This window comes from Eriocheir sinensis, unplaced genomic scaffold, assembly GCF_024679095.1.
Source record: "Eriocheir sinensis breed Jianghai 21 unplaced genomic scaffold, ASM2467909v1 Scaffold1749, whole genome shotgun sequence".
Classification (NCBI taxonomy): Eukaryota; Metazoa; Arthropoda; class Malacostraca; order Decapoda; family Varunidae; genus Eriocheir; species Eriocheir sinensis.
This window is the reverse complement of record NW_026111127.1, coordinates 19,460-34,679: the sequence shown is the minus strand read 5'-3', so window position 1 is coordinate 34,679 and position 15,220 is coordinate 19,460. Positions and strand designations below refer to the sequence as shown.

Here is a 15,220-nt window from a genome sequence, read left to right as displayed (position 1 = left end):
GCACGGCCGCAGTTGCGTGCCGTGCACTTAAGACGGGCCCAGGACAAGCCTACACGCACGCTTCTGCACCCTCTTAAACTGGCGGCGCAGGGTGGTGTTGAGGGATGGAAACCAGGCTGGGGAGGCGTAAGTAAGCTTAGGGAGGATGAAGGTGTTATAGACTCCCACCAGCTCACGCGTGGGAGTCCCCAGTGACTTCAACTGCCTCAGAAGGTAGAGTTGAAAGGAGGCTGAAGCGATGGTGCGGCTGACATGCTCCTCCCAGGTCAAGCGGTTGTCAATGGTGACACCGAGAAGCTAGGTTGTCTCCACCACCTGGAGCGGAGTGCCGTTGATGGAGACTACAGGTGGAGGTGCGGCTGTTGTGGAGGTGGTGATGTGCATGATGACTGTCTTGTTCTTGTTGACAGTCACCTTGTTTAGCCTCGTCCAGTCCTGAACGTCAAGTGTGTTGTGCAGGTGGCTGTAGTCAGGGTGTTTTTTTATTGTTTTTTTTACGTCTTGGCTATTGCGCCGGTTGGCTTCGTCCCGGTGGATCCTGATGGTCGGTCCAAGGCTTCTTCCCGGTGGGTCCTGATGATCGGCCCAGCCCGTTCTGGCGCAGGCGAGTGTTTATAGTGGCGCCATCTTGCATTGGCTCATGCTGCCCTCCCGGAGCTCATCTTTAATCCTAGAATTTAGAGTCCGGGCTGATAGGTGGTCTTCTGGACAGCATGTGGGTAGTTTTAAGCCACTCGGCGGCGGCTGAAACTTGGTGGCACCGGTCGGGGATTGATCGCGTCCTCCTGAACGCGGGGCCGTCTTGCTATCTGTTCAGCCACTGCCTACCATTGTCAATAGTGCTCCCCACCGTGGAGTCATCAACGTATTTCCAGCGTGAGGGAGTGTTGATCATCGCGTCATTTATGAGTATAAAAAATGACAAAGGGTCGATTTTTGTGTCCTGGGGGACTCCGCAGGTGAGGGGCTTGGGTGATGAGGTCCTGCCTTGGAATCTGACAACCTGGTGACGCGCGCTGAGGAAGTCTGCCATCCACGCTACCAGGCTTGGGTGAAGCCCCAGGTTAATGGCCTTGTTGATCACTGTGGTGTGCTCAACAAGGTCAAAAGGCTTCTTGAAATCCACGAAAGCAAGAGCCACAGAGGTCTTCCGTTTCTCGAGGGCTTTGTATGTGAAATCAAGGAGGCTGACGAGGCAGTGTGTGGTGGAGGAGCTTTTAACGTTGCCGAACTGTTGAGTGTCTATGTGGGGGGCAAGTTGTGTGTAGGCCCATTTGAAGATGAACTACTCACATAACAGGCTTGGAATGGGGGTGATGGCAATGGGCTGCAAGTCAGAGAGTGATTGGGGGCTGGGAGTCTTTGGGATGGGAGTGACAAATGCGGTCTTCCATTGGGCGGGGCAGCAGCTCTGTTGGATGGAGGCGTTGATGATGGAGCAGAGGGGCGTTGCTAGCACGGCGGCAAAGTCTCTGTAGAGCCTCACTGGTATGTCGAGTGGTGTGGTGGAGCGTTTGGCCTTTGATTTTGACAGTCACCTCATTACCTCAAACAGTTGGATCTCAGTTAAGGCTCAGGGATTGGTAGGTAAGCTGGTGGGTGGGTGAGGTCGAGGGCAGGGAGCGTTTGACAGATGTTGGAGAAGTGGGTGTTGATAGGCATACCTAACATCACCGTAGCCGATCCAGGATTCAGTACGTTTCCTAACTAGTAGGAGGTAATGTTATAACTGTATTTCATGAAGAATCCTTATAACCAAAAAATAACTAAAATTATGCTTATTCTTTTTCTTGAACACAACATTGAATAAACAACAGAACAATAATATGAAAATACGTATAGCTACAGTTGCCAGATTGTCATACTCAGAGCATAGTATTTACCTGTTTCTGACGCCTAACTATTGGCAAGAAACATCAGAATCTAACTCTTCTAACGATAACTATAAATTAGTTACCTTATTGGAGCCCAGAAGACAGTTTGGGGGTAGGAAGTCGGGAAATATAATCGGATGAGTACGACAATCTGGCAACGTTGAGGCTGTAGCTCCGAGGCCAGAGGCAGCGCGCACGCCATTTTGCGGGTGTCAGATACCTGAAATAGCATATTTATACTGCGCAAAGCAGGTGATGTCACTTATTGTGACTTCGTGAGCTTTCATATTTATCTATTTGTGTATATTTCATGGAGGCAAAACTTACATTACCTATTTCATTTTTACTAGTGACCCGAATTGGTGCCTGTTTATCACGACAATTTCATTCAAACAAATGAATCAGACCCCACAGAAATATTACCAGTGTGTGTATGAATGAATACAAAGATAAGCACATACTTTGATTTAACTCTAGGATGTCTCGTGGATCATTAATAAATAAAAACAAAATATCTGGATAGGCTACCCTTTAGCCCGCTACCGGTTATGGCTGCCAAAAAAGTCCCTCCGCCAAATTTGTACCCCCCCCCCCCCCCTCCCCATTTGGTGAGTGTTAGGCAAGCCTATTGTCTCCACAGCCTCTTCCTTGGTCAGGTGCGCGACGCAGGGGAGAGGGGCGTGTCTGTTGCTCTTTAATCCGCACAGGGTGGTACACAACACAGAGTATTATGGACGCACACCTGCGGGGGTGGAACGCAGGTGCGGCCCGCACCCACAAGGCCTCAAGTCCCTCAGGGACCGTCACATCAAGAGGGGTGGGATGAAGGTCATTGCGACATATCACTACAACACCTCCACCTCTCTTGTTAAGAACATAAGAACATAGGGAAACTGCAAGAGGCCGGGTGGCCTACACAGGGAAGCTCCAGAATCCCCCCACTACTCACGATGGGTGAGGTGTAGTTACAGGGGTTATAGGTAGAGGCTTGATCCTCATTATACCGGCGGTACTAGGCACGCACCAGTACCCTGTCACCTTACTGCACCCACACCTCACTGCCACCTGTCGTCCTCGTCCAGTCTACTCTTAAAACAAGCTATCGTCCCTGCACTAACTATGTGATTGCTGATTCTATTCCATTCCCCCACCACCCTATTACTAAACCAATGCTTGCCTATATCTCTCCTAAATCTATACTTTTTATAAGTTAAGTCCATTACTGCGAGTTCTATCCTGCTGGCTAATTCTCAGTACTTTACTTATATCGCCTTTGTTGTAACCCTTGACCCATTTGAATACTTCTATCAGATCTCCCCGCACTTTTCATCTTTCTAGTGAATGTAAGTTTAGATGTTTCAGCCTATTTTGATATGGCAAGTTCCTCAGCCCCTGAATCATCTTGGTCATCCTCCTCTGAACTGATTCTAGCAAGTTGATGTCCATTCTGTAATGTGGGCACCAAAACTGGATAGCATAATCTAAGTGTGGCCTAACTAACGCTAAATAGAGTCTGAGGATGACCTCTGCACTCCTGTTGGTTACCGTCCTGTTAATAAAGCCTAATACCCTGTTAGCCCTATTCTTCGCACTAATACATTGCTTCCTTAGTTTTAGGTCAGAGTTCACTAACACTCCCAAATCCCTTTCACACTCAGACCTGCCTATCGCTGTGGAGTCTAAACTATACCCGTGTAATGGGTTACGTGTGCCTACACTAAGTACGCTACACTTGGTGATGTTAAAATTCATCTGCCATTTCTCTGACCAAGCTGACAGTTTGTTGAGATCCTCCTGCAGTGCTCTAGCATCCTCCCCTGTCCTAATAGTGCGTCCTATTTTGGTGTCATCTGCAAATTTACCTATGTCACTAGTTATCCCATTGTCTATGTCATTGATGTAGATAATGAATAAAAGCGGGCCTAAAACTGAACCTTGAGGAACCCCACTGGTAACATTACCCCATTCGGATGTTTTACCGTTAATGGTAACCCTCTGTTTCCTGTCGTTAATCCACGCCTTAACCCAATCAAATACCTTCCCTCTTATCCCATGAGCCCTGACTTTATTCAACAGTCTCTGGTGAGGTACCTTATCGAAGGCCTTACTAAAATCAAGATAAACCACATCATAGCTCTCATCATTATCAGCTGCCTCGTATACTCTATTGTAAAAGGATATAAGATTAGTGAGGCACGACTTTCCTTTAGTAAACCCATCCTGTGAGTCGTGAATTATATTGTCTGTCTATATGGTCCCTAATACTATCAGCTATTATTGACTCAATCATTTTACCTATAATTGACGTCAAACTAATCGGCCTATAGTTCTCCATAGAAGATTTGTCTCCCTTCTTAAATATTGGAATAACGTGTGCCTGCCTCCATGAAACAGGCACCACCCCTGTGTCTAGTGACTTCCTAAATACTTCTGTTAACTGCCCACTTATTTCAGTTTCACATTCCTTTATTACCCTGGGGAAAAGTTCATCTGGCCCTGGCGCCTTAGTGACTTTAAGTCTATCTATCTGTCTAATCACGAGCTCCCTACTTATGTTGATGTCGGTTAATTCTTCTACCTCTTCTCCCCTGTAGATCTGTTCTTCCTGAGGTATATCATCTAATCTTTCTTTGGTAAATACAGTTAAGAAATATCTATTTAACGTCTCGCTTATTTCCTCATCACTGTCAATCAGTGATTCTCCTGACTTAAGCGGCCCTATCTTATCCCTAACCTTGGTCTTATAAAGCTGAAAGAAGCCCTTTGGATTGGTCTTTGCTTCCCTGGCAATTCTAATCTCATAATTACGTTTTGCCATACGTGTGTTCTTTACTGCTCTAGCTAGATCGTTGTAACTATCCCTTAGGTGAGTTTCCCCCCTTTTAATTCTAACATATAGTCCTCTTTTCCTTCCTATTTCAGTTTTTAGCCTGTCTGTCATCCATCGCGGGTAATTACCTGTTAACCTGACTTCCCTGTGAGGTATAAACTGTTTCTGTCCTAATTTAATCTCATTGACCAGACTATTGTACTCACCCTCCAAGCTACTGACCTGACTAGTGACCTCACCAGAGATTAACGCCCCTCCCTGCTCTGGGTCCTGACCTACTTTTGATCTCACTCCCCTAAGCCTCTGTAGTTGCTTTCTTAACCCCTCGTAGTCTGCCTTCCTGAAGTCAGGTATTAATGTGTTGTTACTGCTGACTCTATCCTCCCATTTAATATTAAATCTAATTTCCTTATGATCACTGTTACCTAATGAATCCCCAACCTCAATGTTGCTTATTATGTCCTCTCTATTAGTTAACAACAAATCCAAAATATTTTCTTCCCTCGTTGGTGTTCTAATTAACTGCTTAAGGAAACTATCCTGTATCAAATCAAACAAATCCTGTGCCTCTTGGTCTCCGGATAAAGTATCCCACTCTATGTTCCTATAATTGAAATCCCCAATTACACACACATTCCTATATCTTGACGTCCTACTAATTTCTTGTAAATGGGGTTGGCTACTGTCCCTGGTAAGGTTGGGCGGTCTGTAAAGTACTCCGATGACAAGCTTCTCCTTCCTACCTATTTTTTCTACCCAGAGGGATTCTGTATTGCTATCTTCCTTGATTGAATTGTTAATGACACACTTAAGATTGTCCCTGACGAAGAGTGCGACCCCACCCCCCTTCCTGCCTATTCGATCTTGGTGGAATAACTTAAACCCTTCAATCTCTAATTCTGGGAGAAAGTGTCTGTTTATCCATGACTCTGTGATAGCTATCATATCAAATTTCTCTACGCACGCCTTTCCCCTCAATAAATCTATCTTATTCCTAATACTTCTACTGTTTGTATAGTACACATTTAGACCTACCCCTTGCCTTACCCTGCAGCCGCTATTATTATTACTATATTTAGTGCTCCCACTTGGTATTGCCATCTTAGGCCCCTTCTTACTTACCCTAAAAATCCCTGCATGGCCCCCAATCCACGTTCAAGGGCATCAGACAAGATCTGTACCCCCTCTCATGAAAGGTGAACCCCGTCCCTCTGGTATAGGTGGTTCTTGCCAAAGAAACTGTCCCAGGCGTCGACAAATTTCCATCCATTGGCTTTGCAATAATCTGCCAACCTGCAGTTTAATGCAATAGCCCTGGACATCCAAATGGTGTTGGTGGTAGCGAGTGTTCTAAGTGCTAATCGGTTCACGGATAGAGAAAGTCATATCCGCCAGGGTTACTTTATTGGACAAAACTTACAGAGCTCATCACGACAAGGACAACACATATGATAGGTGTTTGTTTGTGTATGCGTTTGTGTGAATGTTGTTTGTGTAGGTTAACATTTAAGTGTTGGTGTATGTGTGGAACAATGTGTAACGGTGGACGACAAGAGAACGTGGACGGACAGTCAAAGGTAAACGAATACAAGGAAAGTTAACGATGAAGACGCGACAAGACACAAAATAAGAATGAACAATGAGTCTATACTGCAACGCCCCATTTTCTGTTTTCACTGGAAGAGAGCACGCGACTGCTTGAGCGGTGGCTGTTACAAGTACTCCCCCCCAGTGACGAGGAAGGAGGAACGAAATCTTCCCAGGTGCGGGGGCGCTGTGGCAGACTTTGATGCGTTGCGGTGTGTAGTGTTGCGCGGTGAGTTGCGCTGAGTAGAGTTGCGTTGAGTAGTGTTCAGCTACGGTGAGTCGAGCTGAGGTGAGTAGTGCAGTGACAACAGCTACAGTAAGTCGAGCTGGAGTGAGTAATGCAGTGACAACAGCTACGGTGAGTCGAGCTGGAGTGAGTAGTGCGGTGACAACAGCTACGGTGAGTCGAGCTGGAGTGAGTAGTGCAGTGACAACAGCTACGGTGAGTCGAGCTGGAGTGAGTAGCGCGTAGGAGACAGCTACGGTGAGTCGAGCTGAAGTGTTGAGCAGCGATGAGTTGAGCAGCGAGGGGTTGAGCAGCGAGGAGTTGAGCAGCGAGGAGTTGAGCAGCGTGAGGTGGGCTGCGTGAGGTGGGCTGCGGTGAGTTGAGTGGTTGGCTGTTTAATAGATCCTGGAAGGCTTGAATCCGCACTCCCGAATCGCGAACCACGTAGACGGGTCCCGAGCAGAAGAGTAGTGCTCTGAAGGACACCGCCGTAGTAGAGGAAGAGTTGCATGTCGTCGTCAGGTATGGTGAAGTCGAGCGGCGTGGAGATGGGCAATAGGCACTGGCGTAAACGCGCCGGGGGCCACGGCAGTCATAGAGTGCGTCGAGGGAACTGCGTGTGAAGGCGCTAGCTGACAGCGTGTCAGGGGCCTCGGCAGTCGGTGAGAGTAGAACGACTGCGTGTATTAAAGGCGCCAGCTGCCAGCGTGTCAGGGGCCTCGGCAGTCCGTGAGGGCGTCGAATGACTGCGTGGTAAGGCGCTAGATGCCAGCGTGCCAGGGACCACAGCCGGTTGAGAATTGAGGGGCGCAAGCATGTGCCAGGAGCCGCGGCAGTCGTGAGTGCGTCGAACGACTGCGTGGGAAGGCGCTAGATGCCAGCGAGCCGGGGGCCACAGCGAGTTGAAAAGTTAGGGGCGCTAGCATGTGCCAGGAGCCGCGGCAGTCCGTGAGAGTAAAACGAACTGCGTGTACTGTAGGCGCTGGCACGTGCCAGGGGCCTCTGTGGCTCGGCGAGTGAACCAGCGTTCAAAAAGGCACTGTAACACAACACTGTACGCTTAGTGGGTAACACTGTGACACTAACTGTTGCTGGGGACGTGCTGCACTGAACTGTTGCTGGACACACTGCACTGTACACAAAGATCCACAAGTGTAGGATAATCCAAGACGGCGGTGGTAGATCCAGGAGGCGGTGGTTAATCCAGGGGGCAGCTAGTAATCCCAGTGGGGTGTCACACTGTTTGCGTGTCTCTCTGAGTCTGTGTGGTGTGGCGGCGTATACACTGAGTCTGTATGGCGTGTACACCGAGTCTGTGTGTGGCGTGTACACTGAGTGTGTGGCACTGTGTCTCAGTAATGTGTCGCACTGTGTTTGAGTGTTCACTGAGTCTGTGTAGTGTGTCACACGGTGTGCGTGTCTCAGTCGCCGGACCAGCAGAAAAGCAGGGAGGAGGAGGGGTGGGGGTGGGTGGGTGAGCGCCGGGAGAAGCACCATGGGGCACAAAAGATGCCTGAAGGGCGCTGAAGATGCCTGGAGGAGGCGCACACAGGGAGCCTAGAAGAGGCGCACAGAGGGAGCCTGGAAGAGGCGCACAGAGGGAGCCTGGAAGAGGCGCACAGAGGGAGCCTGGAAGAGGCGCACAGAGGGAGCCTGGAAGAGGCGCACAGAGGGAGCCTGGAAGAGGCGCACAGAGGGTGCCTGGAAGAGGCGCACAGAGGGTGCCTGGAAGAGGCGCACAGAGGGTGCCTGGAAGAGGCGCACAGAGGGTGCCTGGGGAAGGCACAGAGGGTGCCTGGGGAAGGCGCGGGAAAACCCTGAAGGTGGCAACTACGCCTATGGCGTAATGTTTCTCCCGACCTGAGTGCTCAGCCCCACGAACCCCGAATGGAGGTGAGGATTTTTGCCCCAGGAGAGGGCGGACGAATGGACAAGTTACCCTGCCCAGGTCCTCCACTCTGGGAGAGAGTGCCCTTAAAACGGCACCGGCTATAAGCCACCTTGAACCATAGCAACACTCCGGGGTCACCAATTGTTGGTGGTAGCGAGTGTTCTAAGTGCTAATCGGTTCACGGATAGAGAAAGTCATATCCGCCAGGGTTACTTTATTGGACAAAACTTACAGAGCTCATCACGACAAGGACAACACATATGATAGGTGTTTGTTTGTGTATGCGTTTGTGTGAATGTTGTTTGTGTAGGTTAACATTTAAGTGTTGGTGTATGTGTGGAACAATGTGTAACGGTGGACGACAAGAGAACGTGGACGGACAGTCAAAGGTAAACGAATACAAGGAAAGTTAACGATGAAGACGCGACAAGACACAAAATAAGAATGAACAATGAGTCTATACTGCAACGCCCCATTTTCTGTTTTCACTGGAAGAGAGCACGCGACTGCTTGAGCGGTGGCTGTTACAATGGCACCAACCCGCCGCCTTGGCAGAACCCCACACACCACAGGAACCCCGTCTTTGGACGTATCTTCGAAAAGCCTCCATGTAGCGACGCAGGAGCTGCTCACTACCTAACCTGCCATGTCGTTCCCTCCCACGCTCAGGCAGACGATGGGTTTGACTCCCTCGCCTGACATGCACGACTCTACCCCGTCGCTAACATCCTTAATCCCCGCCCCAGGAAAACACACCCTGGTCCTACGTGTCCTATTTTTAGCACAGAAGGCCCTATCTAACAACCTGACCTGGCTATCCCCAACAACCAAAATGTTACCTCTGGGGAGGGATTTGTCATCTGCCCTCCTCTCCTTCACTCCCTCCCTCAGCTCAGAGAGAGCCTGGAAGGAGTCGCGGCACTCCACACCCGCAGGATTGGTCCTCTTCAACTTTAAGCAGCTGCCATGGCTCTTGACTACCTGCCAGCCCCCATCTTGTGACGGTGTACTATGTACATCGCCTGTCTGAGGGCCTGATGAACGAAGGACTCGATTTTCCTTCTTCATGGCCTCCACAGTCCTCTCCAACTCTTCAATTCTCTCCAAGAGAGAATTTACTAACTCAAGTGTACCCCCACCGGCCCCGCCTCCTCCCCTCACTGCACCACTGTAACTCATCCCACCAGACATGGTCAACCCAAGAGCTAGCCCGAGCACGTCCTATCACCCTGAGGACCTGGGGTGTTGGTGCGGAGGAGGTTAAAAGTTTGATAATTTTGAAGAGTACAAGGCCTCTGTAATCGCTGTTATATGAACACTGGTTCTTTGCACATTTTCCACTATATCGTCAAATTTATTGCACAGGAATATTACGTTTGATAGGAATAAGGAGGGTAGGTTGAACCACAGTCTCGGCACTTCAATGTGTTTGTAGGTTTTTGTATTGGCAGGGCGTTTTGGTTTCCTTTTTCTTATTATGAGTGGTATGGTCTTCCTAACGCTTTTGCCCTGCCTACTGCTGCGATTACGAAATATGTGTGCCGTGTGACGGTGTGTGTATGTACGTATATGTGTTTGTAAATAATACATACATGTATTATGCATGACATACCAATAAAATAATGTAAATTTGTATGAAAAAACATATACAAAATACACATAAAATAACGCAATGTGTAATGTGTATGTATTGTAGACCCAACTCCCTCTTGAAATCCACAAGAAAGATTTCAGTGCTTCGTCATTAACTATATAGTGTAATTATACAAAAATAAGACTGAATAATATGAACTGGCAGCGCTGAGCACTTCTTATCGCACGAGTCTTGTCGTGTTGTGGCGAGTGCCCGGTGGTGTAGCGGACGTATGAGAAGAGGTAACGGATTAAGCAGATTTTTTCACAGCGGAAGTGTAATTACGTGTGTTCAGGGTTTTGGTAATTCACTATATACTATATAATGAATTACCAAAATCCTGAACACATCCGCATCCGTGAGGATGTCATAATTTCATTTCCGCATCCGCATCAGCAATTTGGTAGAAACTGATATTCGCATTGTGGGGTTCTTGAAAGGTCTGTACTTCCGAAAATCCCGTAAATTCTCAGCAATAAAAAAATATAAAATAAAATATCTGAAAATCGAGTTCTCAGACTCACAGCCCCTCTAGTCACTTATTATTTAATTATGACCAGTCACACAACCATAGGTTAAGCAAAGACCAGATGAACCTGCTCTTAAGTTTATTTAAAGCAACTAAGAAACTCGCTGGATATTAAGAAATAATTAATTAATCCCAGGCACACAGCAACCTAGCTATCTATCTTAAAACATCCTATGCAAATAGATTACTTAACTGTAGGTGGGCGAAACGGGAGCCACACCTGATTTACCTCGTGGTCTGGAGCCTGGTGCCCTCCTTACCTCCCACGGGCTTCCCCCATCTGTAGTACACAGTCTCACTGACTTGTGGATACTACAAGGCTGGAAAGACCACCACGATAAGCAACGTGGCGCGGGAGATTGGTGAGGAACGTCTGGACGCGGTGAAGTCTGGGCGCCGGAAGATGGCTGCGAGCGGCCCGCCGAGACCCACAAGCCTCAGCTGCGGTCAAGATGCCAGCTCTCGCCATACTGACATCTCGTTTTCTATGCAACACTTACGCTAAAACGCTCTAACGGCTATGGATTATTATTTATTAATAACCTAACACCATGCACTAGGTATTAGTGGGGTCAAGCATCCCACACATAGCTCAGCTTAGGCAGTAATAACGAATATGATTTGAAATAGGTGCTGTTTCCCGCCTGCCTGGTTTCCCGCCTTGGTGAGGGCTTAGTTCCCGCTCTCTCAATCAAAATGGCGGCCACTTCCGCGGTATTTTTCCACGGGCTATTCCTTGAATAATGAAATCATGACACGAATCCGCTTCCGCATCCGCAAAATATGTACATATGACATCCGCATACACATCCGCATCCGCGGATCTTTGAAATCTGACATACGATACAACTCTTTATATATATATATATATATATATATATATATATATATATATATATATATATATATATATATATATATATATATATATATCTATATATATTTAAACTTTATTGTTTTATAGCCGTCTTTTCAGTCGCCTGCAATATTTCTGAACCATTTTCCTCTACAGAGCAGTAAGGAGGAAAAGAACAAGAATAACCAGTCAGATTCCCCCGTACCATTCTCCCACTCTACCTGGCCATCCTCGGGCGGTTGAAAGTGTAGTGAAGTGTTCGACCACCAACACGGAGCAGGGCAACAGGATCGTTTTTCATTGTGTCAGAATTCTCGTAGGAAATGAACAAAAATATACATTTCGAAGTATAGTAACATGCGTATAACCTGCTACACTGGCAAATTCTGCTTTAAGAGTGTTCATCGATTCATATGCGTGTGGCGGTCGTTGTGAAAAAGCGACAAAGGCAAACATAGACTATCTGCGCCACACATGCACTCAACCGCGGATGCACGCACCCATTGCATCATGTCACTTGCCGTGTTCCGCCGTGTGCAAGCAGGAAAACTTCTTCTTAATGTTGTTGCCTTGGTGTGGCTCCTCGGCATGTTACTGTATATGCATTACAAATTCAGGGAATATTCTTGGAAGACTATTAACAGATTTGATGTCATTCCTCGGCCTCTAACTGAAGGCAGCCCGTCTCAGGAGTCCCCTATGGTTATTGTAGCTTGTGATGTTGGTGGGAACGAGGACAAGGACCCCGAATTACTCATTGACATCCTGAACGAAAAGAAAGAGACAAACATCACAAAGCATGTACCTGAGTCTTGGTGGAGACAGACCCAACAGCTCAACACAATGCTCAAAACACTGCTCTACTTCAGCAAGTCTCCGGTGTGGCATATCATTGTTTTGACTGATACTCTCGACACTTTTCACAAAGTGCTCAACCTCACCGCCGCCTTCCCCCGCCACCGACTCCTACTTCAGCACCGCCCCGTCTGGCTGCCACAGGATCAGCCCCTTATCAAGGAACACTGGCGACCGTGCGCTTGGGCGAAACAGTTCCTGGCGGAGGCGCTGCCAGAACACGATGCCGTCGTCTACGTGGACACAGACGTGGTGTTTCTAGGTCCTGCCGAGGAGTTGTGGTGGCTGCTACGGTCCATGGGTCCCCGCCAGGCACTCGCCCTAGCACCGGAGCCTCAGTACCTGTTGGACAGCCCTCGGCACCCCTTCGCGGGCCGTGTAGGGCTAAACACGGGTGTCATGGCAGCCAATCTGACGCGTCTGCGGCGGCTCCCTGGAGGGGGCTTGGGCAGCGCTGTACTTCGCTTCGGAGCAGTCACACCATCACCTCGCCACGACCAGGACGCCGTCAACCACTACCTCTTCCACAGACCTCACCTGCTACTTGAAGTGACGTCTCGCTGGAACTTCTTGCCCTCCTCCTGCTTCCCTGAGGCACCACCATGTGCAGACTGCCTGTCGGCGGGCATCCTCATTCTGCATGGCGCAAGCACATCTTTCTTCAAACTCATAGACAGAAAGTTTTTGGTGTGTAAATTTCTAAGCATCAAAATTACGGGTCACCATACTCATCTGATAAGTGCAATCTAAATATGGTGCAAAAGACTATACTATAGGTATACCCATATGCCATTCCTCATACGCCATTGCCAAAGGTTGGTATTTAATAACGTCATGTTTCCTCTCGTTGGCAGGTAATGTACACAAACCTGGCACGGCTACGGTTAGAAGACGACCCGCGTTTACTGCTGACGAAGGTAGAGGGTCACCTTGCCCTGGCTGACTACTGGGCGCCAGTGTTCCCCTGCAGCAATTATTCGGGGCTGAATCACGCCCTCACGCTCCGCCTTGCCGACACCGCCATGACCAGCACTCTCAAGCTGCCCCAGTCGATCTGACCCTATGACTGACGTCTTGGTGACCTAAAGTTGCGGGTATAGAGGGGTTGCACGTGACGTCATCATCAGCGATCAGCTGATCACTTCTCAGCTGCCCCGCAAAGGCCCGCCATTTTGGGAGGCAAATATTTACCGCAAGAGAGCTCCTCAGCTTTTCCCCGCCATGTTACTGTGCTGGTGCTTGTGTTAGCGGCCCACCCACTACCGTGTGGGTGGGTGTTTTAGTGTCCATCCGTTACTGTGTGGGTGGGTGTGCCAGTGGCACATCCACCACTGTGTGGGTGGGCGTGCTAGCGGCCCATCAACCACTGTGTGGATGTGGGTGCTAGTGCCCCATCCATCACCGTGTGGGTGGGTGTGCCAGTGGCCCATCTATGACAGTGTGGGTGGGTGCCAGAGACCCATCTATCACTGTGTGGGTGTGGGTGTCAGTGTCCATCCGCTACCGTGTGGGTGGGTGTGCTAGTGCCCTTCCATTACTGTGTGGGTAGGGGTACTAGTGTCCACCCACCACTGTGTGAGTGTGTGTGCTAGTGTCCACTTCTTACTGCGTGGGTGGGTGTGCTAGCGTCCATCTATTAATGTGCGGGTGTGGGTGCCAGCGTCCATCCATTACTGTGTGGGTGGGTGTGTACGTTAGTGTCCATCTCTTACTGTGTGGGTGTGGGTGTTAGTGTCCATCTACCACTGTGTGGGTGTGGGTGCCAGTGGCCCATTTATCACTGTGTGGGTGTGGGTGTTAGTGTATCTATCACTGTGTGGGTGCGGGTGCTAGCGTCCATTCACCACTGTGTGGGTGGGCGTGCCAGTGGCCCATCCATCACTGTGTGGGCGCGGGTGCCAGTGTATCCATTACTGTGTGGGTGGGTGGGTGTTAGCGTCCACCCATTACTGTGTGTGTCAGTGTCCATCCACCACTGTGTGAGTGTGGGTGCTAGTGGCCCATCCACCACTGCCACTGACAAGTGCCACACTGCCACCCGCGGCAGATAGACAGGGGCTGCCAAGCATAGGTCAGTGGGCCCTTTGCGAACCCCCCACGTTCCCATGCTCCAACCAAATACGCCCGGGGCCAAATCAGTCATACATTCATCGTTCCTATCATCAAATACGTCTTAACCCTGGATGAATATCGATATTTTCAGTACCCATATTGTATATCGTGTTGCACCTTTGCAACTGTGACTTTAACGCTTTAAATGACCACTTTAGGTATGTTGTACTTTAATGTTTGTTCTTTCTAAAATTACTTTAGACATTACTTAGTGCTAATAAGTGGTGAAAAAGACAATCAGAATGCTTTATGTACTTTATTACAAAGAATACAAAAAACTTCTACCTTATTTTAACTATCATTAGAAAAAAAAAAATACTTATGTCCATACAAAAAAATAAAGCCTCTGGAGATCGGTGTATTACAGTTGTCTCTCACAGCCTGCACAGTCCCAGTTCTCTGCAAAATCCACGCTGAAAAATAGAACAGGTCAAACTTTAGTAAAATTTTCTCACCCTGTTTTTCTTGTTTCTTTAAAAAAAAAAATTTTGGGTACCTAAATATGCTTTAAACTTCATGAAAATTTTTATGTATACTACCCAATCATTGACAAAGCTACTGTGGAAGTTTCATGGAAATCGAAATAAGATAAGGTACTAAATAAATTATTTTCCTAGAGAGGGTCGAGTTACAGGGTCTTTTAGGGGTTCAGAGATGCACAACATCCATATAACTCATTAGATACCAATGAAATGTACACTTGCATAACACACTCAAGAAAACTGGAAAACATAATAGTTCCTCACCCTAGCAACAGGAGGGGCAGAAGACAGAGTAGTGGGATGCACACGGACTTCCCATCCACTGCAGCAGACCCGGGTTCGTCC

At 48.3% G+C, this 15,220-nt stretch overlaps 1 protein-coding gene across 1 annotated transcript; it reads left to right on the top strand.

The window, feature by feature from the left end:
• Positions 1-11,553: 11,553 nt before the first annotated feature.
• Positions 11,554-15,019, top strand: LOC126990559 (glucoside xylosyltransferase 1-like). Its single transcript, XM_050849172.1, has 2 exons — positions 11,554-12,968; positions 13,136-15,019. The coding sequence occupies exons 1-2, from the start codon at positions 11,901-11,903 to the stop codon at positions 13,337-13,339; spliced, it is 1,272 nt and encodes a 423-aa protein (XP_050705129.1). The 5' UTR covers positions 11,554-11,900; the 3' UTR covers positions 13,340-15,019.
• The last annotated feature ends 201 nt before the right edge of the window (positions 15,020-15,220 follow it).

Coding starts and splice junctions, on each gene's coding strand:
- LOC126990559 (XM_050849172.1), top strand. CDS start 11,901: ATGCACTCAACCGCGGATGCACGCACCCATTGCATCATGTCACTTGCC. Junction 12,969..13,135: donor TCATAGACAGAAAGTTTTTG/GTGTGTAAATTT, acceptor TCTCGTTGGCAG/GTAATGTACACAAACCTGGC.